Source organism: Cucurbita pepo, chromosome LG01, assembly GCF_002806865.2.
Source record: "Cucurbita pepo subsp. pepo cultivar mu-cu-16 chromosome LG01, ASM280686v2, whole genome shotgun sequence".
NCBI lineage: Eukaryota > Viridiplantae > Streptophyta > Magnoliopsida > Cucurbitales > Cucurbitaceae > Cucurbita > Cucurbita pepo.
The window spans coordinates 14,585,618-14,613,150 of NC_036638.1; the positions used below are offsets into that span (position 1 = coordinate 14,585,618).

Consider the following 27,533-nt stretch of genomic DNA (forward strand, 5'->3'; position numbering starts at 1 on the left):
AAAATCTCTCCATATTTAAAATTCCAAAACATAATTTAAACATAATTTTATTAATATTTAAAATTATCTAGAATTTTTAAAGAAAGAAGAAACTTAATTTGTGTCCAACGATTATGAATTTAGATATAAAAAATTTAATAGACATATTTGAAAGATAAATAGCTATTTTTTTTAAAAAAATATATGAAGTAATTAAAGACTAAATTTATTATTTAATTGAAAAATAAAATAAAATAAAAACTTAAAACTACTTACCATGGAAAAAGAAAAAGATTATTTATTTATTATTATTATTTCAATGTTATTATTAAACGAATTAGAATATTAAACAAATTTGTTTAGGTAAGGGTTTTCTATTATCTTAGTCTTTAACTTTTCTAATATTTGGGGTTTACTTTTTAGTCTAATTTTAATTTTAATAAATATATTTTAATTAATTTAAGTAAGTTAATAAATTTACAACCAAATAAAAAAAAGTTGCTTAATTTGATATTACGGTAACTGTTAAAATAATTATAGATAATTATGCTCTTAAAAAAAATTGGTTGATAAACAAAAAATAATATTTGATAAATTTTAGTTTTAAATTTGAAAATCATATAATTGCATATGTTTTTTTTAGTAAATTAATATTAAATGGGTGACTTAAATTAGACAATAATATAATTATTTTTATATATTGATATTAATTATCTAAGCTACCATCAACTTTATCAAATAATAAGATTCAGACCAAATACAATTTTTCTTTTCATAGAAAGATTAAAATCAAAATTCACTATTCTTTTAAAATTAAAAAAAAAAAATCATAAATTGACAATTAGACATCAGAAAGAGCGAGTCTTCGCCTCCTTCACCGGTAATTGCGGTCACCACTCTTCAAAAAACCGATCCTAAATTTCTCAATCTACACCTGTCCGCACTAATGTAAAACCCTGAATCTGCCGCACGTGACTACCCATACGCTTTGGCTCTCAATCGTAATTCTGCTCTTATTGCAGGGGTTGTTTCGGTATTTCGCAGGATCGAAGTAATACACGCGATTTCGTTGCGGCATTCTCGTCGATTTGATCTCGGCCGTTCATCGTTATCCCTAAATCCGCAATCCCGAAACCCTAGCTTCCGCTATTTCTACCATTTCGATGGTTTTTCAAACTTCCAATTTCGCCTTCTCCTCCTCTTTATATATACACATATATATATTCCGGACAAGAACCGAGCCCTTTCAAGTTCCCTGCCGGAGGTTTTTCTTTATTCCCTGTCCAATTCTCTAATTTTATACAAGAATTTCAGGAAGAAGAAGATACAAGACACAGCTGTCTTAATTCTTCTTTTCTTCGTTTTTCCCTATCTCAGCCAGTAATTTCTGTTCCAAGGTTTTGAATCCGGGGTTTTCAGCTTCAACCTAGTTTCTTCATTTGTGGGTTTTCTTTTCTAGAGCTGAATTTGTGTTCCGGTCGTTCGTTCGGTCGGTACCTCATCGTTTCTTTTTTGTTCGGCCCTTTTCTGTAATATGGAGAGGTTGTCGGCGGTGGCTTCAGCTGCTTCTTCACTGCCGGAGAGGACGACGATGGCCTCGGCGACGTCTGGGTATGTGAGCTGGTATGAGGATTTCATTTCTAGTCATAAAGGGAGAAGAGAAGTTCGTTATTATCTGAAGCGCAGCGATGGGAGCTTAGATCTGGCCGTCGTGGGGAAGGAGAAGAGCCTAAGGCATATGTCTTATCACTATGCTTTGCAGAATCGATTCCTTAATTCGGTGGGGCTTTTTTTGTCGCGCACGAAGCTCAAGTCTCGCAGGGAGGTCGTTGAGTGGCTAAGCTCTGTTGTTTCTGGTACTACCGCGTCTCTCTGTTTTTTTTCTCTCCGGAATTTCCATTTCTGGGTTTCTAAATTTCTTCTCTTCTCCTCGACCTATTTTTTTGTTTTTTTTTTTCGTTTTCATTTTTTCCCTGAAAAAAATTTGGTGAGGGGTTTTTGGTTTTTGGAGGGTGTTTCTTCAGATCTGGGTAATCTGGAATGAATATTTTTGAAGTGTTCGTCTATTTATTCGTTTTCGACCATCAATTTTGTTATCTTTATCCCCTTTTCGTTGACGGATCTTGTTTTGTCGCTTCCTCCCGCTGTATTACAGCAAAAGGTTGCTGAGAAAACGAGAGAGATCTTGGGTGAAGATTTGCCTTTTCTAGAACGAAATAGAGGGTCAATTCATTGTGGGTTCTCATGAACCGCTCTTCATTTCATCTTGTCGAATGACTCGGTGTTTGGAAGAGGGAAAATTTTGTGCTTTCTTATCCTCCAATTTTCCGATCTATTTCGATCTTGACGTGGTTGGGCCATAGGCGACATGTTCGTCTTCGCTTTTGTTTCACGTCGTTCTTCTGGGCTCTGTTGAATCCTCCAAGGGTTTCTCCTTTGGGGTTTTCTTTACTCACCCACTTCTTAAATCCCCAGTAAGGATTCTGTCTGTGTCTGTGTTCATTTTTTGTCGAAATTTTCCTCTGAATAAGCGTTGGGATCCAGAGAGAACTGCGTTTGACAAGCCGACCTGTATTCATATCTCCTAAAAATCACTCTTTCGATTGTTTCTCTAGGCCTCATCGGATCTCATATGCTTTTCTCGCCTCCTGTTTTTCCTTCCTCACTTGGCTACTTCTTCGTCATACCATTAGTTATTTCTTCCTTGGATTTCTGGTGTTCGTGATTTTGTGAACTGACAGTTATCTGGGCTGCAGGCGCACTTATTCAATTTTTAAAGGGCTGATTGAAGCACAGGAATGCTTTTGGCCTCATAAATATAGGTTAAGATCTTCCATGGCCAAAATTGTTATGTGGTTTTGATTTCAGATATTTTCCGTTTTCGTGATCTGGGTTTTCCCCAAAGATCGATTTGTTTTTGATGGCTGGAAGATTTGAAATTCACGAGCACCATATTTCAAAGTTTTTGTTTTTTGGATTCTAGTTCATTCATCTTCGTAGCTATTTTCCCCTCTTATTTCCAATTTTTATGTCTTTTATCATCTTTATTTTGATTACTTGAAAACAAGGTGTTCTTAATTTGATCGATGCAATTACTTTCTTTTACCAGATTCCCAACGTAAAACATCACAACCATCTGATCGAATAATGGACAAAGAAGGTGCAGATGCTCGCCCATCGAACGCAGAACCCTTGAAGGTAATGCTAAGTGTCTGTTTGTTTTATCCACCAGTTGATGGTTCAGTGTTATATCCACTTGTGTATGTTCTGGTTTCCAAGTATTTGAAAATTGGCTAGTCATTTAGGATTCTGCAGCCGCAAAGCTTGCAAGTTCTGAATGGGCCATTGGATCTGTACAAGTATACTAAAACAGGAGTAAAGATTAATTGAGCACCCTTATGTTGATGTAATTATCATATAACAGTTCTTTCCTTTTCATCTACTGATTTATTGTTTGGTTTTTAAACTATATCCTGACTGGTAGTCTCCTGTTCAGGATGTTCAACCGTTAAGATTGGGGCAATATACCAGAGATTTTTCATGGATAGGATGTCCTTGGACATGTAAGCGTAAGCGCAGGCATTATCCATCTTTCAGTCGGAATGGCGTTAAGATCTCAGTAAGTATTTCTGCTCGTTTATCTCAACAGTACCGTTTCTTTCTGAACAGTTAGTCAAGGAAGTAATTAGTTTTTGTTCATTTGTGTCTTGTATTAATCTTGCATTTTTCTCATGATGTTCCAGGTTCATGACTTTGTATATGTCTTGGCTGAGGAAGGCAAGCGTCTTGTTGCGTACTTGGAGGATATGTATGAGGACTGTAGAAGCAACAGGATGGTTGTGGTACGATGGTTTCACAAAATTGATGAGGTTGATATTGATTTGCCACACAATTTTAATGACAGAGAGATTTTCTTTTCTCTTTGTCTTCAAGATCTCAATATTGAATGCATAGATGGGTTGGCGACTGTTCTTAGTCCCCACCATTTTCAGAAGTTCCAGAACGAGGCGAAACTTACTCAATTGGAGCCATATGTATGTGTGAAGCAATTTGATAATGATGATATCAAACCCTTCGATATTACACAGGTTAAAGGCTATTGGAAGCAAGAGATACTCAGATACATGTATGCTCTTTCTTCTTCAAAAGCTCAAGGTCACTCTCAACACTCAGAAGATGACATAAGTGCTGAGATGAGACCTCGAAAGAGGCATCGGCGATTGAATAATGAGGACCCTCAAAATAATGAGAAGAGACAGCCGGTTAATGTGTCTCCTTCTCTTGATGTGCACAGTTCAAGCCATAACTTGGTTGGTTTTAAACGCAGTGATGTTATTTTCAGTCCCAAAGGGGGCTGTGCTTCTAAAACTTTTATAGGTAAAGAGTTGAAGAGCAACTCTTCTACAAGTCAGTTAACTGTTGGATCGGAGATCGAAGTTCTCTCACAAGATAGCGGCATTAGAGGGTGTTGGTTCAGAGCTTCAATAATCAAGAAGCGCAGAGACAAGGTCAAGGTGCAATATTGCGATCTTCAGGATGCCAATGATGAATCAAACAAGCTTGTGGTATGTGTTCTATTGGGTGATCATATCTATTTGTGGTCTTTTGTCTAAATTATAAAATGAACTAGATGGTTGATGCTCGTTTTTATATTGTTTTATTTGAATATGCAGGAATGGCTTTCAGCATCTAGAGTTGCAGGCCTTGATCAATTGGGTCTACGCTTCAATGGAAGACTGGTTATTCGTCCAGATCCTGGAAAGGCTACCGAAGGCTCTGGGGTCTATAATGTCGGGACAATTGTTGATGTATGGTGGCATGATGGTTGGTGGGAAGGAATTGTTGTTCAGAAGGAATGTGAAGACAAGTTGCGAGTTTACTTACCAGGTATGTATTTAGTGCAATGCGTGTTGTTTCAAAAGGAAGTCCTCATTTAAGACTAATATTCATTTCAATATACCTTCAGGTGAAAAGAAAGAAGCGGTTTTTGGCACAGCAGACTTGAGGCATTCTCAAGAATGGTTTGGAAACCGGTGGATGCAAATGCAGGAACGGCCAGATATTGCAACCTCCATTTTGTCTCGGGTTGCGAATGCAGACCTCCCTGATAAGGTGTCTTCTGAAGGCAAGTTGGCATTGTCGACCCAAGTTGAGATTTGTGATAGCAAAGCAGCACGGGAAGGACGAAGTCAATCAAGCGAACCTCGACCAAACTCAAATGCTGATAGGGCTAAAGAAGTGTGCACGGTACGAGATCTATCGAAGGACGGTTCACTTGCGAAATTGCGGTGGACAGGATCGAAAAAGAGAAGCCAACCCAGCAGCAGCAGCAGTAGCAACGCATTTGGGAAGCGTGTTGAAGATGCAAGTAAATCCTTTCCTTCCCCATTAGCTTGTTCGAGTGGTTGTGATAGATTTATGATGGGAAGCTCCATGAAAGTAGTAGATCACGATAACTGCAAGTACCTGGGGGAGTCTATGTTCACCACATCAGTTGTGCCTCCTCTCTCAAGCTTGGTAATGTCAAGATGATAATGATGATGATTGGGATTGTTTTTTGGTTATTGCTTTTGTTCTAATCATTTCTTTGACAAGTTAAATTTATTCTAGTGTTATCTTATAGTGGTGGTGCATCTATTGGATGCTTTCTTTTGTATTCTGGTAGGCTTAGAAATGTTAACCTTAGCGGGAGACCTGTGGCCCTTCAATCTTGATCTGGATGTATATGTATTATATATATTATTATATGAAATGAAATGATAGTGCCTAGTGGAGCCCTTTGTCAGGAAACTCTCCCTTTCATGTTGTCTAGGCATCAAGTTTGGATTGTTGAGAGCAGAAGATTAGTAGAGATTCATAACAAAGCTCTGCAATATGGCATGGTTTAGTTCGACCAAGCTTTCTCGTCTCTTTTCTGTTGGTGTTCGAATTTGTTGGTCTTTGGATGGATGGGGATGGGGATGGGGATGGGGATAGGGATAGGGATGGGGATGGGGATGTGAAGGTGAGGCCAATACAAATCCATTTGTTGACAAAAAAGTCAAAAGGAAGATGAACAAAAACACATTGAATAAAAGAAAGGCGGCCATAGAAAATGCAAATTGCAGTTGCGCAGCCATTTTTGAACCCTTCACTTTTTCTTCATTCATCATTACGTTTCAATTATTCAAACTTCCCACCTTCCATGCACTCATACCACAGTGCCCACTGCCCAAACCCAAATCAATCCGGACTGAGTTAGATTAATATTTTGGATTAGATTAATATTTTGGATCTCGAATTATAGAGATCAGACTGGGTTAGATTAATATTTTGGGTCGAGCTGATTTAATTTTTCTATACTTGCATTATAACTCTATTTATTTTTGAGTTCATGAGACAAAAATCTCGGAAGAAAAACTAATATCATACATAAATAAGTCTGTATTTAATTGTTTTTAGTTTTATATTTGAATTTAAAATGTTACAATTTGATGATGTTAAAATAATTTGGGGTCAAAAACATCTCTATTTTGTATAACATTCTACACATTTTCAATTTTAATTTGACTAAATTTGATGTGACACTTCTCTCCCGCACCGTTCTCTCATTAATGGTAGCTGATAAGCCACCGACTATTGCATCAGCGTTGGTGGATTGAAGCGCGGTCAGTAATTGTTGCTGGCGATGGTCGTCAGGGTCCACTCTCTCGCTCCATCAAAGCTCTGTTGGCAAGCACTAAACCGCGGGTAAGTAAGTTTCTGTCTTACCATTTATTATTCGCCTTCACACCAATTGTCCACGTCTTTTCACCCAACGTCGAGTCACACCGGAAGTTGGTTGTTAGCTCATCCTCTACCTCATCATTCGCTTTCCTTCCTCTACTCTCACCTTCCTCACCTCTCCCCTCACCCTCCATTACTTTCACTAGGCTGCCAACCTCATTGCTTTTGTTGGGATTTGGGTATATTACAATACCACTTAGGAGATGAATTTCTGTCTCATTAGTATCACGGTCATGCTCATTCAATGCGTGTTGTGTAAAGCCCCCACAAACTGTTCTACTGTCCCCATCGAGCCTCTCTCAATGCACTCCAAATGTCCATTCAAGAGAGTAACAACACATGAGCGAGACTATGCCAGACAGGAGGGAAGATCAAGACAACCCCCAAATGGGTGCACATAAATTCTTGTCAGCCCTCCAACGGAAGGTCGACCCAAAGGAGATAATAGAGAAAGGGCTCATGTTCGTAGATGCAACAATAAACTCCCGACCAAACAAGAGCACCTTGATAGACTCAGGTGTGACTCACAATTTCATCGCCGACCAAGAAACACGAAGATTGGGACTCACCATAGAAAATGACCCATAAAAATGAAAGATGTCAACTCAGAGGCCTTGCCTATTGTGGAAGTCTCCAAAAGAGTTCCCTTCAAATCAGGGGTCTGGACAAGAGAGATGGACCCTGTCGTGGTTCGCATGGATGACTTTGACGTGGTACTTGGGATGGACTTCCTCTTAGAACACAAAATTATCCCAATGCCACTAGCGAAATGCTTGGTGATCACCGATCACAACCCCACAGTAATACCTGCAAGCATCAAGCAACCAGGTAATCTTAGACGTCAACCAGTTAGGTGGGGGAGGATGTCACGGTCATGCTCGTCCAAGGCGTGTTGCCCATGGTCGCATGCCCATGACAAGCCAAACCCTTTATATCTTTCCATGTTCTAGTATTTTACTTTTGTATTTCTAGGAAGTATGACATTCGGAAAAATCATGTCTAGGTCTGTTAGACATGAAATGCCTCAGAATGTACTATAGGAGGATATGACTAGTTATCAACTTCTCCCTACCAATAGTTATATATTGTGAACCGTTGTTGTTACTCTCTTGCTTACATATATAACGTCTCTTTCAAAATGTCTCTTTCGAAAATCTCTCTCTGCTCTCGTTTTTTAAAATCGAGGCCAGAAGCTCGAGCATACGTCGCTTGGCCGTAGACGACGTAAGAATGAATTGGCTTAGCTCACTTGTCGTTGGAAAGTGAGTGCCGCACAATCGCAAGTCCGCTGCTATCAAGAGTGCGATTGTAATATTTAGCTTCCAATTCCTTCATTAAAAGCCTCCCTTTTACCACCACGAACCTAAACTAACCAATTTGAATCATAATGACGGAGTGTAGAGGGAAAATTTTGAATTCTCCTGTCTTGAATTGAATTTTCTTTCTTACCTTAAAAATGAATTCTAATACTTCAATTCAATTTGAATTTTCATTCTTACCTTAAAAATGAATTCTAATACTTCAATTAAAATGAATTCTAATACTTCAATTAAATTAAATTAAGAGAGCATGTTCCCGTCACTTTTTAACTTTAGAAGTATTTTTAAAAATTTCTATATGAATGTATAGGAACTGGTTTGAGTTTAATTGGTTGTGTTAACTCCCAATTTCAGCCAAACTCAAGTGCTTAAAAACTCGATAAAGAAAAGCTTGTATCTCGTGTTTGGTTGCTCTTCACTCCCAATTTCTTGTTCCAAATCACTATCTTAAGTCTCTTATTTATAGCTTAAACTTCCACCAACATTACCAACATCAACTCTCAAATTCAATGGTTACATAGATTTGTGGTATTTCTCATCATAGGTAATACCCAAGTTTGAGGTAACGTGGACAATTGGATTGCCAAAAATTTGATAAAATCTTGGGTGTGCCAAATTTAGGTATAATCTTCCTTTACAAATTTCAAAACCTCAGTGCTATTTTTGGGAGAAAACAATGACGCTATTCTTACAACTTCTTTCCAATCTCACTTTGGCCCACCTGATCCACACGTGTAGTTCTCCTTAACCTCGCTCAACCTACATGGATTGAGTGGTCTTAGGCCTCACCGAACTGCATGGGTCGATCTTTATAACCTCACTTGATCCACATGAGTTAGTTGGTTTGATCGACCAACATGGCTCGATTTCCATGGCCTCGTGCAACTAACATGGATTGTAACGACTCTAATATTTTACCTATTTAATCTATAGTCATTACTATACTTTGAAATGCGGAATATACATTAAATGGGCCATATTCATAGATGCGACTTCACTCTCCTTTTATTACTTCAGAAAAATGATTACAAGGAAAAAAAAGAACATTATTGAATAAAGGAAAAGTAACCAATGTTTTATTCTACCCTATAGTTTATTATGCAAATACATTTCAACCTATACTAACCTATACTAATGATGCAACCAAATTCAGCCTAGACTACGAAATGGAAAAAAAAAACAAACAACTACCCTATGCATGTGCCACGGTCCTGGGGTGTACGATGCCGCCGTCGTTGTCACATGGGTGCCTTGCCCTTATCTGCAAAAGTAAAATAGCACGAGGCTTGAGTATTTCTAGAATACTCAGTAAGTGACCCCTATCGGGGTTATGCGACAAACACATGCAATGAAATGATGAGACCTATCTTTCATTTCGTTTCGTTTCGTATTTCCTACGGTGTAATCCGAACAGGTAATCATGGACGTGTACCATATACTCTACATGCAGCCCATACGTGCGAGTATGGGCTCACCAGCTAGTTCGCACACCGCTGGGTCACTGTCCCTAGCCGGTGGGCATACTCNGCCATATTCATAGATGCGACTTCACTCTCCTTTTATTACTTCAGAAAAATGATTACAAGGAAAAAAAAGAACATTATTGAATAAAGGAAAAGTAACCAATGTTTTATTCTACCCTATAGTTTATTATGCAAATACATTTCAACCTATACTAACCTATACTAATGATGCAACCAAATTCAGCCTAGACTACGAAATGGAAAAAAAAAACAAACAACTACCCTATGCATGTGCCACGGTCCTGGGGTGTACGATGCCGCCGTCGTTGTCACATGGGTGCCTTGCCCTTATCTGCAAAAGTAAAATAGCACGAGGCTTGAGTATTTCTAGAATACTCAGTAAGTGACCCCTATCGGGGTTATGCGACAAACACATGCAATGAAATGATGAGACCTATCTTTCATTTCGTTTCGTTTCGTATTTCCTACGGTGTAATCCGAACAGGTAATCATGGACGTGTACCATATACTCTACATGCAGCCCATACGTGCGAGTATGGGCTCACCAGCTAGTTCGCACACCGCTGGGTCACTGTCCCTAGCCGGTGGGCATACTCTGGGAGCCCCTTATACCGAGACCCGTTAAAACTAGAACTGTCACGGCAGCGCTATGCAAGGCATAACGATCGTTGTCTTGCCATTGGATGTACGCGTCCGTACCCTCGTGATGGGATAGGGGTATCCCCCTAAATGCATGAACACACAATATGCATGAGGTCCCACTAGTCCTACAGTTATCATTAATGAACATAACCCCGTGTCACGTTTTCATGCTTACATGTCATTCTCATTCTCATTTCATTACATATCATACATATTCCTAGCGGGGTTATGTTTCATGCAATTTACCGTATTTCATGTCATACAATTCATACAGTTACATTCAAATATTCATACAAACAAGCCATAATCGTACAAGGGCCACACATCGTCACATGCATAACATATCACGTCAACCAAGCAACATACATAACATACATTTACGTTCACATGATTTCGTACTTAAGCACGTTAAGCTAGCATACAATATAATGACACGTGCATATCCACGAGCACGTGCCAACATACAGCAATTAACGCGTAACCTACGACGGGTGAGCCACTTACTTGGTAGGTCTTAGCCGAAGTACTCCCTAGAATATAACGTAAGCTCCTAGCTCCTCGTGGACGTTCTACGCTTCCGTTGGTGGTTGGTTCCTATTGGTTCATTAGTCACTTTCGTTAGTATTTCACGAATAATAATAAATTCCCAACTGGAATTTGTGAAATACGACCTTACCTTAAACAGGGCCGAAACCAGGTCCGGGAGGGTCGAAACGGTGTCAAACGGGCTGGAAACAGGTTTCCCGAGCCGAATAAGCCCCCGTCGAGCCGATTAAGCCGTCGGAGCCAAGAGGAGCCGCGCTGCAGACGTGCCACGTGGCATGGCACAATTAGAGAGCGACGCGTGTGCAGGAGTCTCGGGTCGAGGCGCAAGTTAACGGATCGCTCGCGGGTCTCGGGACGAACGCGGGTGACGGGCCGTGCGCGGTGATGGGCCGATTCGCGGGTGAAGGGTCGGGGTGTTTGGGCCGCGGGAATCGTCGGTTTTAGGCCAACCGAAGGAATGGGGTTCGATTCGGGTTGCCGGATCCGGCTCTCGGGTCGGACTTCGTCCTCTTCGCCCGACTGCCTGCGCACTTTTCCGGCGACCTCTCTCTCTCCTCGACAAGTCGTCTCGACGTCCTTTTTTCTCTCTTTTTTCCTCCGTTCCCGAGATTATTCTTCACCCTAACCCTGTTTTTGGTACAGATTTCGTTGGTAAGGACCTCACACTCCCGGATCTGGAGAAGCTCGGAAGTCCGCCATTCCGTCTTCCTTACCGACGGTGTTCAGTGTAAGGGACTCGTCTAAAACCTACTCCTGAGGTGTGTAAAGGGTTCTGGGATTACTTTTGTGGTGTAAAATGGGAGTTTTGACGTCGATTCGTATGGTTCGGCTTCACCGGAGTTCCGTCGGTTTTCCGTTTTCTTTTCACTGTTTTCGTTTCTTTGTAGGTTCTCCTAGGGTGGCTGTAGGTTGGGGACGCGATATGTGGCATCCCAGCCCTCGGCCGCCCTTTGTGGGTCGTGTGCGAGCGAAAACTCCGGTGTTCGCCGGAGTTTTTGGCTCTGCCGACGACCCTCACTTTTTTTTTTTTTTTTTTTTTTTTTTTTTTTTTTTTTTTTTTTTTTTTTTNAACTCGGGATATTTTTCCTTTATTTCCTCCTCACGTTCCCACGTGGCTTCCTCGACTTGGTGGTTACGCCACAATAGCTTAACGAAACCTATATTCCTATTACGTAAGGCTTTCACCTCTCGGGCTAGAATTTTAATCAGTTTCTCCTGGTAACATAAATTTTTCTCGATTTCGAGAGGTTTGTAGTCTATTACGTGCGTCGGGTCTGCAATATATTTCCTTAACATGGACACATGGACACATGGAATACATTGTGTACGCTTGAAAGTGAAGGTGGTAAAGCTAGTTTGTAAGCTACCGAACCTACTCTTTCTAAAATTTTGAACGGTCCAATGAATCGGGGGCTGAGCTTCCCCTTGCGTCCGAATCTTAGAATACCTTTCATGGGAGCTACTTTTAGGAACACTGGGTCCCCCTCTTCGAACTCTAAATTGCTACGCCTAACGTCGGCGTAGCTCTTTTGCCTACTCTGTGCGGTACGCATTCTTACTATAATTTTCTGTATTGCCTCGTTTGTGACGCGGACCAGCTCGGGTCCTACTAGTTCTCGTTCTCTTACTTCGTCCCAGCACAATAGGGATCTACATCGTTCTCCATACAACGCTTCAAAGGGTGCTATCCCGATGGTTGCTTGGAAGCTGTTATTGTAAGAAAATTCCATTAAGTGCAGTTTGGTGTCCCAACTCCCTGTGAAATCCATAACGCATGCCCGAAGCATGTCTTCCAGAATTTGGTTTAATCGTTCCGTTTGGCCATCCATTTGTGGGTGGAAGGCGATGTTAAAGTCGAGGCGGGTACCCATCACTTTTTGGAGTCCGCGCCAAAAGGCCGACGTAAAACGTGGGTCCCGATCCGACACAATTGACACCGATACTCCATGCAACCTCACAATTTCTTTAACATACAGTTGGGCCCAATTGTCTACTGTATATGTTGCCTTACCCGGTAGGAAGTGAGCCGACTTTGTCAGACGATCCACGACCACCCAGATTACCGTATACCCCTTTAATATTTTGGGTAGGCCTACTATGAAATCCATGGCAATGTTTTCCCATTTTCATTCCGGTATACTTAGAGGTTGTAGTAGCCCGGCAATTTTCTGCCTAGGGGCTTTTACTTGTTGGCACACCAGACACTTACTCACGTACTCCGCGATATCTTTTTTCATACTTCGCCACCAGAAGTGTTGTTTCAAGTCTTGATACATCTTTGTTCCACCTGGATGTATCGAGAAGGTTGAGTTGTGTGCCTCAGTTAGGATTTCATTCTTTATTTTGCTCATGGGTGGGACACATAAACGCCCTTGGCATAATAATCCGTCATCTGTTGACTTAGAGAATCCGTCCACTATGCCTACTTCCAATTGGTCTAGGATTTTACTTAGGCTTGGATCCCCACGTTGTGAGTCTATGATCCTTTGTCTGAGCGTGGGGCGCATTGTCAGTCGGGCTATTTGGGCTGCAACTTCTTTGGTTACTACCGCTATATCAGCCCGTTCGAAATCAGTTTGCACTCGTGGCTCCCTGGTGATGAGGGCCGACGAGTGTACTGCTTTTCGACTCAGTGCATCAGCGACTACGTTTGCTTTTCTAGGATGGTACTGGATGTCTATGTCGTAATCTTTTACCAGCTCTAACCATCTACGTTGCCTCATGTTCAATTCTTTTTGGGTGAACAAATATTTTAGGCTTTTGTGGTCCGTGTAGATCTGGGTCTTTTCGCCATACAGGTAGTGTCGCCAAATTTTTAACGCGAACACTACTGTTACCAGCTCCAAATCATGTGTAGGATAGTTTTTCTCGTAATCTTTTAGTTGGCGTGACTCATACGCAACCACCTTGCCGTGTTGCATCAGTACACAACCTAATCCCTTTTTGGACGCGTCACTGTAAATCACATATCCCACAGAACTTTCTGGAGCTGTGAGCACTAGGGCGGATACTAGTCTTTGTTTTAGTTCTTGAAAGCTGACCTCACAAGTATCGTCCCAAACAAAAGGTACACCTTTTTTTGTCAATTGGGTGAGAGGCGTGGCTATTCTAGCGAAGTTCTGGACAAACCTTCGATAGTAGCCTGCCAATCCCAAGAAACTTCGTATCTCGATGACCGTTGTTAGGCGTTTTCATTTCGTGACCGCTTCTATCTTATTGGGATCTACAAAGATTCTGTCTTTAGACACTACGTGCCCTAGAAACGAAACCTGTCGTAGCCAAAATTCACACTTGAATTTGGCATACAACTTGTTCTCCCTTAGGATAGTTAAGGCTTTGCGAAGGGTGCTCTTGGTGTTCTAGGTCTATTTTCGAATATATCAGGATATCGTCTATGAACACGATCACAAATGAGTCTAAGCACTCATTAAATACTCGGTTCATTAGTTTCATAAATACCGCTGGGGCATTGGTGAGACCAAAAGACATCACCACAAACTCGTAATGGCCATATCTAGTTCAAAAGGCTGTTTTCGGTATGTCTTCATTTTTAATCTTAATTTGATGGTATCTTGATCGAAGATCTATTTTAGAAAACACTGTCGCCCCACGTAGTTGGTCAAATAGGTCCTCAATACCGGGTAACGGGTATTTGTTCTTTATCGTCCTCTTGTTTAATTCCCTATAATCAATGCATAAACGCATTGAGCGGTCTTTCTTTTTGTAAACAAACACTGGCGCACCCCAAGGGGACACGCTAGGTCGAATGAAGCTCTTATCTAGTAGGTTTTGCAGTTGTGTTTTAAGTTCCTTTAGTTCTGCTGGTGCCATGCGGTACGGGGCCTTAGAGATGGGTCCCGTTCCTGGTTCCAGATCTATTCCAAAGTCTACCTCTCACGATGGAGGAATTCTCGGGAGGTCCTCCGGGAAGACATCCATAAATTCGTTTACTATGGGTACTGTATCTATGGGTTTTTCCTTTCCTTTTGTATTTACTGCACAGGCTAGAAATGTCCACCCCTCTTGTTGTATCAGGCGCCTCGCTTTTATCATCGATATTATTTTTGGGGTGGTACCTGTGGAGGTTCCTTTAAACTTAAAGGTAAGTCCGTTGGGAGGTGTGAATATCACCTCCTTCTTATGGCAGTCTATGCTAGCAAAGTTTTCGGCTAACCAGTCCATTCCTAGTATGACGTCAAAATCCGTCATATCCACTACCTTTAAGTCCACGTGGATGTTTGTCCAGCTATTACCACTTGTCCGTCCTTTACTCTATTTTTCGTAACTAAGTCTACCCCTGCTGGGGTACCGACCGACAATGCATGCATTAAGGGTTCTACTATGAACCCTGCTTGTTTAACAAATGGTAAAGCAACAAAGGAATGGGTAGAACCAGAATCAAACAATGTCAACGCAAAGTGTCCTAGTATATGAAGCATACCTGTCACCACGGTGCTAGATGTCCCCGCCTCTTTACTGGTCGTTACATATGCCCTGGTCTGTGGACGGGTTTGTATGGTGGGCTCTCGGATGACCGGTCCTCTAAGGGGTTCCCTTGGATTTCCCGGTTTCTTTGTAGGGCAAGTTCTGGCCACATTACCTGCATGACCACAGATATAACACATACCTGAGCCCGCCAAACATCTCCCAACATGTTGTTTTCCACAGTTACGGCATAGGGGCTTCTCCATTGCTAGGTATCGATCTATTGGGGGTTAAGCAGGTGGCCTACTCTGATATCGAGGTCTCTGGGACGGTGGTTGGAATTCTGTGGTATCGACCTCGACTGGGCATTTCCTCCCTGTGACGACCGTTGGCTCCGTTTTCTTTTCCTCTGGGGTTCCTCTACGGCCTTGGCCGTCCTTAGGGCCTCTTCATAGGTTTTTGGGTTAAAGGCCTCTAACATGCGGCGGGTTTTCGGGTTCAATCCCAACACAAATTTTTCTGTTTGTTTCTCTTCAGTGTCAGCTAATGACGGTGCAAACCTTCTCAATCTCATGAAGTCCTGATCGTACTGATCCACCGTGCGATCACCTTGGGTTAAGTGGTTAAACTCTTGCTGTTTCTTTATACGGGTTTCCTTTGGATAATAGTATTTTAGAAAGGCTTCCTTAAAGGTCTCCCACGTTGTAATTCCCCCGCCCGGGTTGATTCTCTGTTTATTATCCGACCACCACACTTCTACATCTTTTTGTAACTCATATGTCGCACATGCCACCTTATGTTCATCAGGGCATCTCATTGATTCAAAGGTCATTTCCATATTTGTGATCCACATCTGAGCCGCTGTGGGATCTTCCTTTGAATCGACAAAAGGACGGGGGTTATACCGCCTGAAATCCTTTAACCAACTCGCACCCCTATCCGGGTGCGGGTTGTTCACCGGTTGGATAGCTACCGCATCCACCGGTTGCGGGGCCACCAGGTTGGCTAGTTGCGTGGCCACCACGTTGGCTGGTTGCGTGGCCATTGCCGCGACTTGTTGCGTAGCCAATAATGTGGCCTTTTGTGTGTCTAGCATGGTTTGCATAGTTTTTTTTGGAGGGATTCTAACAGTAACTTTGTGGCGGGGTCTAACCCGGCCTGTGGTGTAGCTTGAGGGGGCGGTGCATATTCAGGAGGGGGTACAGCTTGTGGGGAAGGTGCATATTCAGTAGGTGGTACAAATGCATATGGGCCGGTAGTCGACCCCTCTTGGGAAGAACTTCTATCAGCGCCTCCTCTTCCTCCTCTCCTAATGGGAGGTCGTCCTCTCCCTCTCCTACCTCTTCCACGTCCTCTGTGCGGCATGGTTCTAGAAACCAAGAAGGATTCTAGCTAAGTTTATGATTTACAACATTCCCTACATCCTACCATATAATAAATATGTATATAAAAAAAAACATAAATTATCATAACGTAAAGACATGCATGACATCAGATCACATCCACACCAGATAACATCAACACCTTTTCTGTAACGACTCGAAAATTTTGAAGGTCTCGAGCCACAGATCGTTACTCAAGAATGTCGAAATAAGAAAAATGCGTAAAATTTAAAACATTTAAACACGTGCATGTAATTTGAAATTTAATTAAAGTAGCAATGAAAATTTTGTTTTTATAAAGAATAGAGAAAAGACCACATAGATGCAATATCTTTCGGACAACTATTTAAAATACATGAAAGGCCGAATTTAAAGGTAGGTACAAAGAAACTCGACTCAAACGTGATGGAACTCTCTATAGCCAACAGCCCCGTGTGCCTTCGCCTCGACCGCTACATCAATTCCCACCTGAAAAGAAAGTTGGAGTAGCAGGGATGAGTATATAAAATATACTCAGTAAGCGGCTTGCTGGTAGTTCATATTTCGTTATTAAGTCTTATTGATCTTGTTCCCACGTTCGGTATCTTATTCTCTCACTGGGATTCATTCTCCCGTATAGGCTTCTTCCTAGGTTACACCCTAAGATTTCTCATTCCACTCTCTTGGTTCATGGTCCCATCTGGACCTCCAGCCCTCAGAATATTCTTAGGTCCTCTAGGTCTCCTAGTTAGTCGCTTCTGCTAGCCACTCTGATCACCGTCATCATATCTCGAGCACTTGAGGCACGACCTCGGTGCTTAGGGTTCGTGCATTCTAAGACTCGACCAACTCTCAAGTGTATCACTGTAGACCCCTGCCACTCGTGACAGGTTCACTTAAAGGAGGCTAATTGGCAAACTCCCAAGAAGTCCCTACAAGGTACCATCAATAATAAAATGGTCAGTTCTATAGTTACGAGGACACCTGACGGTCGAGTCAGGTTTACGATTAGAGGTTAGTTGGCGAACCTCTAATCGTCCCCGGATAACCGCTAATATCATATGCATGAACCGTAATCCTCGACCAACTCTAATGTACCAACGTGGACCCCTGTCTCGACAGGTTCACTTAAAGGAAACTAACTGGGAAACTTCTTATAAGTCCCCACATACCATCAACAGTAAAATGGCCAGTACTATAGTTACGCGGACCCCTGACAATCGAGTCAAGTTTACGATTAGAGGTTAGTTGGTGAACCCCTAATCGTCCCCGGATAACCGCTAATATCATATACATGAACAGTAATCCTCGACCAACTCTAACGTACCAACGTGAACCCCTGTCTCTCGTGACAGGTTCACTTAAAGGAAACTAACTGGCAAACTTCCTATAAGTCCGCACAAGGTACCGTCAACAGTAAAATGGCCAATTCTATAGTTACGCGGACCCTTGACAATCGAGTCAAGTTTACGATTAGAGGTTAGTTGGTGAACCCCTAATTGTCCCCGGATAACCGCTAATATCATATACATGAACAGTAATCCTCGACCAACTCTAACGTACCAACGTGAACCCCTGTCTCTCGTGACAGGTTCACTTAAAGGAAACTAACTGGCAAACTTCCTATAAGTCCGCACAAGGTACCGTCAACAGTAAAATGGCCAATTCTATAGTTACGCGGACCCTTGACAATCGAGTCAAGTTTACGATTAGAGGTTAGTTGGTGAACCCCTAATTGTCCCCGGATAACCGCTAATATCATATACATGAACAGTAATCCTCGACCAACTCTAACGTACCAACGTGGACCCCTGTCTCTCGTGACAGGTTCACTTAAAGAAAATTAACTGGCAAACTTCCTATAAGTCCCCACAAGGTACCATCAACAATCAAATGGCCAGTTCTATAGTTACGCGGACCCCTGACAATCGAGTCAGGTTTACGGTTAGGGGTTAGTTGGCGAACCCCTAAACGTCCCCGGGTAACCGCTAATACTGTAACATATGTGATGGAGGCATAATATAATGATCTAATCATGAACCTCAGTTCATACGGTAGTGCATACGCGTTTCAGCAAACATACACAACCACAATCAACATGTGTCATCTCATCTCATTCTATGTTCAAACTTCTAAAACATACCTCTTATATCATACTTTCATGCATACTATGAGTGTAGCTAGATCAAAGGTTCCAAGGTGCCAGCTACCTGAAAAGCGTGACACTTTATGTTCGGACTTGCGTCTTTAGTCCAAAATTTGTCAAACTCCTCGGATAATTCCTACATTGGTGCAAAAATGGAGAATACCATGAGAACGTCGTCAAGATCGGAGTTAAAGCAGGTGAGTTAAATCAAAAGGGCCAAACCGACCCAATTAAGTCGGGTCAGGTCGGCTGGACCTCTGCTTGGGTCGGGTCGGCTGCCCCCCCGGTTCGCACGCCCGTGGTGGGCCCAGCGGGGGCCCCCGCTGGCCACACGAGGCGGTGAGGCAGACGCCCGCGCCAGTCGTGGAACCATCGTTTTCCCCGACCCCCCCTTTCTCTTTCACTCACCTTTGCATGCTCGTCATCACCTCATCTTCTGGTTCGCTTCCGACGCCACGATTCTCCTCAAATCTCGTAGATCGTTCCCCCGCAAACACATAACAACTAAAATCGGGTCAATCCCTTGAAGGTTAGGGGATGAATCTAACGGTAGAAGCTCTCAAAAACCCATGAACGTACCTTGGCGTTCTTCCTTCGTTCAACTTCCCTCCTCGGTTTGTATCCGTTCGAAGTCGACCGCCGAACAATCGGGGATCTAAAGCCCAAGTGTCTCCGGCGAGCATGAGTTGGGTTTCAGTCTCCTACTTCCGGCGGTGCCCTCTCCTTTCAACTAACGACAAGCCACACCCCTCTCCCCCTTCTATTCCCTCTCAAATGAGGGATGAGATTTTTTTTCTTTTGAAGTGACCCATGACTTCTTCTTCTCCTCCTCCTCTTCGAAATATACATTAAATGGGCCCTATTCATAAATGCGACTTGCACTCGTCTTTTATTACCTCAGAGAAAATGATTACAAGGAAAAAAAGAAAAACATTATTGAAATAAAGGAAGGGTAACAAAACCCAAAATGAATGTTTTATTCTACCCTATGCTTTATTATGCAAATACATTTCAACCTATACTAACCTATACTAATGATCCAACCAAATTCAGCCTAGACTACGAAATGGAAAAAAAACAAACAACTACCCTATGCATGTGCCACGGTCCCGGGGTGTACGATGCCGCCGTCGTTGTCACATGGATGCCTTGCTCTTATCTGCAAAAGTAAAATAGCACGAGGCTTGAGTATTTCTAGAATACTCAGTAAGTGACCTGTTAGGATCGCACAACAATGCACACGCTCGATCTAGATGAACACAAAGAATGGGATAGTGAAAATTGCAAGGAGAACTCTGGCTAAAAGGATTTTTTTTTGGATTTTTTTTTTGATGACTTCAGGTATGTACAACAAGAGAGAGTACAGAGAATAGAAAGAACATTTTCAAAGCTCTACCGGACAAGAGATATATATGGTTTAGTTTACTATATATAGCTTTACCAGATTTAGCCATCTACTATATATAGCTATTTACCATATATAGCTTTACCGGATATAGCTTTACCAAATATAGCATTACCGAATATAACCGTTGACCAAGCTATAAATAAAGAGCAGACTCCATAACCTAACATGACCCCTATCGGGGTTATGCGACAAACACATGCAATGAAATGATGGGACCTATCTTTCGTTTCGTTTCGTTTCGTTTTCCCTACGGTGTAATCCTAACAGGTAATCGTGGACGTGTACCATATACTCTACACGCCGCCCATACATGCGAGTATGGGCTCACCAGCTAGTTCGCACACCGCTGGGCCACTGTCTCTAGCCGGTGGGCATACTCTAAGAGCCCCTTATACCGGGACCCGTTAAAACTAGAACCGTCACGGCAGCGCTATGCAAGGCATAACGATCGTTGTCCTGCCATTGGATGTACGCGTCCGTACCCTCGTGATGGGATAGGGGTATCCCCCTAAATGCATGAACACACAATGTGCATGAGGTCCCACTAGTCCTACAGTTATCATTAATGAACATAACCCCGTGTCACGTTTTCATGCTTACATGTCATTCTCATTCTCATTTCGTTACATATCATACATATTCCTAGCGGGGTTATGTTTCATGCAATTTACCGTATTTCATGTCATACAATTCATACAGTTATATTCAAATATTCATACAAACAAGCCATAATCGTACAAGGGCCACACATCGTCACGTGCATAACATATCACATCAACCAAGCAGCATACATAACATACATTCACGTTCACATGATTTCGTACTTAAGCACATTAAGCTAGCATACAATATAATGACACGTGCATATCCACGGGCACGTGCCAACATACAACAATTAACGCGTAACCTACGACGGGTGAGCCACTTACTTGGTAGGTCTTAGCCGAAGTACTCCCTACAATATAACGTAAGCTCCTAGCTCCTCGTGGACGTTCTACGCTTCCGTTGGTGGTTGGTTCCTATTGGTTCATTAGTCACTTTCGTTAGTATTTCACAAATAATAATAAATTCCCAACTGGAATTTGTGAAATACGACCTTACCTTAAACAGGGCCAAAACCAGGTTCGGGAGGGTCGGAACGGTGTCAAATAGGCTGGAACAGGTTTCCCGAGCCGAGGAGCCGCCGCCGAGCCAATGAAGCCACCGGAGCCGAGAGGAGCCGCACTGCAGACGTGCCACATGGCACAATCAGAGAGCGACGCGTGTGAAGGAGTCTCGGGTCGAGGCGCGGGTTAACGGATCGCTCGCGGGTCTCGGGCCAAACGCAGGTGATGGGTCGTTCGCGGGTGACGGGCCGTGTGCGGTGATGGGCCGGTTCGCGGGTGAAGGGCCGGGGTGTTTGGGCCGCGGGAATCATCGATTTTGGGCCGACCGAAGGAATGGGGTTCGGTTCGGGTTGTCGGATCCGGCTCTCGGGTCAGACTTCGTCCTCTTCGCCCGACTGCCTGCGTGATTTTCTGGCGACCTCTCTCTCTCCTCGACAACGTCGTCTCGACGTCCTTTTTCCCTCTTTTTTCTTCCATTCCCGAGATTATTCTTCACCCTAGCCCCGTTTTTGGTACAGATTTCGTTGGTAAGGACCTCACACTCCCGGATCTGGAGAAGCTCGAAAGTCCGTCGTTCCGTCTTCCTTGCCGACGATCACATTTTCTATATATATATATATATATATATATATATATATATATATAGTATTAAGGCTTAATTAATTAATGAATGGGAAGCGTGTGAAGCACAGACATAATTTAATTAAATTGTTATTGAGTATTTGTGGGGTGATGGAGCAAGATGTCAAATCATTAGTCAACAAATTTAGGTTTTTGCGTTTTTGAAATGAGTTTTATTGTTTAGTTGAGGAAGAAAGAAGAAATAATGGCGAAATTTCCCAACCAAACAAACAATATATCTCTGCGTGTGGTACACTCCGTGGGACCGAACCCAAACTTCTTCCATTTACAAATAGATTCTCTTCCAATTTGTTTCCATACCCCATTCCTATTACAACTCATTAATCTTACTCTTTAAATTAAATTTAATAATTATGGTATTTTAGGAAGAAAAATACATATATATTTTAGGAATAGATTTTCTAGTTCTTATTATGTATACTCCTCCACTTAGTAAGTTTATTCATTCAAAGAAATCCCAAGTAAACTCAAGTAGAACAAATATAGTAGTATTCTATGGAGGGTTTGGTAACATCTTCTCAATTGATGTTAATAAAGAGTGCAACTCTTTCCCACAAAAAGTTGTGTTTAACAATCTGGTATCAAAGTAAGGTTGGTGTACGTTGCCTGGTCTCTTGAAATTCTTAACAAAAAGTTGTGTTCAACCATCTGGTATCAAAGCAACCTTGGTGTAGGTTGTCTGGTCTCTTGAAATTCTTAGTATTTTTTGTGGTTGCAACCTGTCTGATCTTCTACATAAAAAACGATTTCTTAAGGTTATTAGTGTTAGTTTTTTTGCGTCATGAGTAGTCCATGACTATGCAAGTTTTGTGTTAGAAAAAGCTTGTTTGGTATTATTGAGGTATAACTAACACGATATGTGATTTCTAAATTGTTGGAGGAATCAAGAAACTCAATAGCAACAACTATAACACGTGGGTAACATGCATGATGTCTTATTTACAAGGACAAGACCTTTGAGAGGTCGTTGGCGGCAGTGAAACTACGCTGCCAGAGGATGATTTTAATGGCGCCTTGTGCAAATGGAGAATCAAAGCAGTCAAAACAATATTTTCTTTGGAACCACAATTGGTGAAGAGATGTTAGAGCACATTTGGGATGACAAGACACGTTCGTGATGTTGTTCTCAAAGAAGAACGATACGAGGCTACAACTTCTGGAGAATGAGCTGTTATCAATTTCTGGGAGATTACTGTACTAGACCCGAAATTCGTCATTGGAGAAACTCGAATGAAGAGGATCATTATCCACGGATTGTGACCAGAATATAGAAGTTTTGTTATTACTATACAAGGATGACTTGCTCAACCATCAACTGGAAAGTTTAAAAATTTGCTAGCCAGCAAAGAAGCCATGGCTAAGCAAATGGGAGACATCACGCTGAAGATTGAAGAATAAGAGCTCTACACAAGTAAAAGTCAGAGCAACAATAAGCCACATGGATACAAAAATGGTGACAAAGAATGAAGCCACCAAGGAACTGCACAACCTTGGAGAGCAACAAGAGTTCTTAAAGGGAAGAGATTTGAAGGTATTTGCTACAATTATGGGAAGAAGGGCCACATGTCCAGGGATTGTTGGTTCAAGAAAAAATTTGTCGAAAGCAATGTGGCAACCTCCAAAGAGGAGATGGAGGATGAATGACATGCAGAGATACTATGTATCATAGAAGAAGACGAGCTAGCACTCATGGAAATGATGGGAGAGCATATCGATTACGAGGATGACTGGATCATTGATATAGGATGTTCAAACCACACGACTGACGATAAAAGTGTCGCAATGGAAGTAGGGTGACCCTCAGAGAAGGAAGTATTACTAGACTTGAACAATATTAAAAAAATTCTAGCACAGAAGACGGGGGAGCAAACTGTACACATTTGGTTAAGTGTTGATGTGCATAAAGATCCAAGTGACACTAATGTTGGTGAGCAAGAAGTGACTCAAGCAAGTGAACTTGGTGAAAAGAAAATGACACCTCAACAACTTAGACGGTAAAAAAGAATCCAAAAACTAAATCCAAAGTATGTAAATACAACTATTATAGATGACGAAGTTAAAGAGCTAGAGACGTATGAAGAAGCATCACAAAATACAGCTTGACAGCAGGCAATGGAGGAAGAAAGCATCGGAGCAAAATCAAACTTGGAAACTAGTGTCAATACTAGGAGATGTCAAACATCTCTTGCAAGTGAGTTTACAAAATAAAGCTTGTTCCAGATGGATTAATTGCGAGATACAAGATTCGACTCATAGCTCAAGGGCTCTCTCAACAATATGGACTAGACTATGATGAAATGTTTAGTCTAGGGGCGAAGATCACTGTCATATAGGTCCCACCAGCATTTGCAGTAAGTAAAGATTGAAAACTATGGCAAATGGATATGAAGAATGCTTTCTAACACGAAGAGTTTGAATGGAGATCTACATGAGCCAATCGAAGGAATTTAAGAATGCAGTTGGAGTAATGAGTTAGTACATGTAAAGTCCGAAGAAACCTCATTTGGATGCGGCTCAATGGATCTTGAGATATGTCAAAGGTACAATCGATTATGGTATTTTGTACAAAAGAAGCGAATAATGCAAGCTAGCTAGATATTATGATGTTGACTATGCAGGATATCACAATACCCGAGGATCAAGCACCGGGTAGAGAGTAGCGATTGAAGCAACTCAAGAAATTATGTGATTGAAACTCTTAATAAAGAATTTGCTCTAGAAAGTTGAGTATCTTCATTGCGACAACCAATATGTAGCTCGTCTAGTAGAAAATCTAATGTTTCATGCTAGAACAAAGCATGAGGAGAGGCAATGTCATTTTATTAGAGACAAAGTCTTGAATGAAGAATACAGATGACCAAGTGTCAAATTTGTCTACAAGAGGTCTGAATTCGAATAAATATGAGGGCTTTCATTGTCAACTCAACATGGTGAGATGAATGAGGACTAGTGGTGATGAGAAGTGTTAAAATATCATCACTAACTCAATAGGGTCAAACCCAATAATGGTACGAGTGTGAGTGTTAAAATATCATCACAAGTCCAATAGGGTTAAACCCAATAATTGTATGACAAGGAGGGTTAAAATATATCTCTAGCTCAATACAGTCAAACCCAATAATTTTCTAGACCATGTATATATATTTTAGGAATAAATTGTCTACCCTCTCCTCTAAATACTCTTCCATCTATCATTTACCAATAGTGTCAAAAGCAGGAAGTGAGTATCTTATAATTTTTTTTTAGATTAGTATTAATAAAGAGGGTTAGTGTTTACCCAATACCTTCTCAATTCTGCTTCTCATTTATAGTAGTCGGTTATTAGAAGCGTGTTCAAACAGAAACCTTCGTCGATAAGAAACACGCATAAAAGCAAACCCAGCGTCACGCGCTTCATCCTTTTCTCACTGCCTTCCACTCTGAAACAACATACATAATAAACCCATTACCCCTTCAAACCTCCCAAAGCATTCAACCCATTTGGCCATGGGAAGAACACTCGACGCTCTTCTCGGAAGGAATTTCAGAGCCTCCAAGTTCCGCCCTCTTCTCAACCTCGCCCTCTCTCGCCTTGCCATTCTCACCAACCAACGCCGACTGAGGCGCTCCCAAGCTCAATCCGATGTTCTCCAGCTCCTCCAACTCCGCCACCAACAACGCGCCCTTCTTCGAGTTCGTTTCTCTCTTTCCCTCCCCTTTTCATGCTTTGTTTCACTCTTTTTTTTTTCTTTTTTTTTTCTTTTTTTTGTTGATTTCTTCTTTCTCTTTTGATAGGTTGAGCAAGTGATCAAGGACCAGAATGCCTTGGATGCGTATGTTTTGATTGAAGGGTACCTCAATCTCTTGATTGAAAGGACCTCCCTCCTCGAACAAGAAAGGTTCAATCTCTTGATTAAAGATTCCTTGTTTTGTTTTGGATGGACGATTTTAGTGGGTTTGATTTGATTTCATTTGTTATCGTTGAATACAGAGAATGCCCTGAGGAGTTGAAAGAGGCGATTGCAGGGTTGCTATTTGCTGCTTCCAGATGTGGGGATTTCCCTGAACTTCATGAGATTAAATCCGTTTTGACCTCTCGTTTCGGAAAGGAATTCACTGCTCGTGCAGTTGAATTACGCAACAACTGTGGAGTCAATCATTTGGTGAGTTTGAATTCATTTATTGATTTTATATGCTCTGTTTCCTTATTCATCTTATGCTCTGTTTTCTGTAGTTAATGCAGAAACTTTCCACCAGGCAGCCAAATTTGGAGAGTAGAATGGATTTGCTCAAAACCATTGCTTCCGAGAATGGAATTACTCTGCAACTCGACGAAACTCCTCTTTCCAATGAGGTATGCAACTTAACCCTTATTATTATTATTATTATTAGAATGAAAATTGTAATTTTGTTTCTAATCATCACATGAAAAACAGGCCAGAAACTCGAGCCAAAACCAACCGGAGCCGCATGGCGTCGTGGGAGAGAATTTGAAATTGTCCACTGAAGTCCCATCTGGATCGAAACAAAAGTACAAAGATGTGGCGGATGCAGCACAGGCCGCTTTCGAATCGGCAGCTCAAGCAGCAGCTGCGGCCAGAGCTGCCATGGAGCTCTCCCGCCCTGAATCACAAGACCCTGATGGTCCAAGCAGCCCGGGCCCTGGGTCTGGAACAACTTCATATGACAAACAAGAGCAAAAGAAATCCGATGTCGAAGCCAAACCCAAATTAGAAATTGAATATGAATATGGGAGAGAAGAAGAAGGCAGCAAAATCAGAGCAGAAGCAGAAGTAAAGAATTCAATGTGTGGTTGTTCTTCGAACAGAGAGTTGTTTGTTAAAGAAAACAGAGAGATGGATGAACAGAGAGCTTCAAATATTGAAATTGGGGAGGAGATGGAAGCGAATTTAGAGAAGACAGAGATAACTGAGAAACCAAGCTTTCGTTTAAATCTGGAGAAGAAGCCAATTTCAGTGAGAACAAGAAGAGTGCGTGGGCACTGATGAACACATATGTATGGAATTTTGGTTTGGATAGACAGGGGAAATGTGTAATTGTGTGGTTTAATTTTGGAATTTTGGCGGTTTGGGAAATTCAACATTTTTGTGGATTTTTTTTAGTTTTTATTTTTTGGGAATCCCAATGATTAAATTAAGTAAACTGTTTAATTGTTTTTTTCGTGGTCTTAAAATTCGTATGGATTTGCAAAGTCAATATTTGGTCACTATAATTTTATATACAACCATAAATACATTTACCAAGTTTTCATTAGTTATTCTAGTTTTTATTGTACTAATTAACACGTTATATTTTGTAGTTTTAATTAAAAATTTTGTGGTTTTCTGAGCGTGCAAAATAAATATTATGAAGTTTTGTTTAGTTACCTAAATTTTAAAAGTTTGACAATGCCACAAATTTTATTTTAATGTTTTCATTCTTAGAATAATTTGATTAGGTTGTTTCTTCTGGATAGTTAGAGTGTTTTTAGGTATTTAGTTTAGCTACTTCTAATATTTGTGGTTAGTTTCTAGGCAATTCATTGTACTCTTTTTTAACAAATCTCTGGTCATCACATAGCCAATATTGTTTAGCAATGAAGGGAAAATTTGGTGGAAACCAAAAAGTGAAGAAATCTCTACTTAAGCATTAAGGAGAGAGTTTGAGATCCTAGAGATGAAGAAGGATGAAAGTATCACATATTATTTTGTAAGAGTGATGATAATCTCCA

The 27,533-nt window shown here is 41.4% G+C and overlaps 3 protein-coding genes across 4 annotated transcripts; 2 read left to right on the top strand and 1 right to left on the bottom strand.

The window, feature by feature from the left end:
* Window positions 1–1,125: 1,125 nt before the first annotated feature.
* Window positions 1,126–5,781, top strand: LOC111799489. Of its 2 annotated transcripts, XM_023682870.1 has the most exons (7): window positions 1,699–1,835; window positions 2,736–2,801; window positions 3,089–3,177; window positions 3,476–3,598; window positions 3,723–4,544; window positions 4,653–4,866; window positions 4,946–5,781. In XM_023682870.1, exons 3-7 carry the CDS (start codon window positions 3,127–3,129, stop codon window positions 5,509–5,511), a joined length of 1,776 nt encoding a protein of 591 aa, XP_023538638.1. In that variant the 5' UTR covers window positions 1,699–1,835; window positions 2,736–2,801; window positions 3,089–3,126; the 3' UTR covers window positions 5,512–5,781. The 2 variants fall into 2 exon arrangements, with proteins under 2 accessions (XP_023538637.1, XP_023538638.1); XM_023682869.1 differs by lacking the exon at window positions 2,736–2,801 and having other exon boundaries at window positions 1,126–1,835.
* A 9,659-nt stretch (window positions 5,782–15,440) lies between these two features.
* LOC111799848 lies at window positions 15,441–16,205 on the bottom strand. Its single transcript, XM_023683368.1, has one exon. The coding sequence runs from the start codon at window positions 16,203–16,205 to the stop codon at window positions 15,441–15,443; it is 765 nt and encodes a 254-aa protein (XP_023539136.1).
* Window positions 16,206–25,209: 9,004 nt separating this feature from the next.
* Window positions 25,210–27,028, top strand: LOC111799606. The gene is made up of 5 exons (XM_023683014.1): window positions 25,210–25,495; window positions 25,598–25,701; window positions 25,794–25,965; window positions 26,037–26,156; window positions 26,239–27,028. The coding sequence occupies exons 1-5, from the start codon at window positions 25,310–25,312 to the stop codon at window positions 26,806–26,808; spliced, it is 1,152 nt and encodes a 383-aa protein (XP_023538782.1). The 5' UTR covers window positions 25,210–25,309; the 3' UTR covers window positions 26,809–27,028.
* The last annotated feature ends 505 nt before the right edge of the window (window positions 27,029–27,533 follow it).

Bases quoted from the DNA above. Each gene is read 5' to 3' on its own strand.
- LOC111799489 (XM_023682869.1), top strand. From the start codon at position 1,514: ATGGAGAGGTTGTCGGCGGTGGCTTCAGCTGCTTCTTCACTGCCGGAG. The intron at 3,178-3,475 runs GTAATGCTAAGT...TCTCCTGTTCAG, and splicing joins CGAACGCAGAACCCTTGAAG to GATGTTCAACCGTTAAGATT. The intron at 3,599-3,722 runs GTAAGTATTTCT...ATGATGTTCCAG, and splicing joins GGAATGGCGTTAAGATCTCA to GTTCATGACTTTGTATATGT.
- LOC111799848 (XM_023683368.1), bottom strand. From the start codon at position 16,205: ATGGCCACGCAACCAGCCAACGTGGTGGCCACGCAACTAGCCAACCTG.
- LOC111799606 (XM_023683014.1), top strand. From the start codon at position 25,310: ATGGGAAGAACACTCGACGCTCTTCTCGGAAGGAATTTCAGAGCCTCC. The intron at 25,496-25,597 runs GTTCGTTTCTCT...CTCTTTTGATAG, and splicing joins AACAACGCGCCCTTCTTCGA to GTTGAGCAAGTGATCAAGGA. The intron at 25,966-26,036 runs GTGAGTTTGAAT...TGTTTTCTGTAG, and splicing joins ACTGTGGAGTCAATCATTTG to TTAATGCAGAAACTTTCCAC.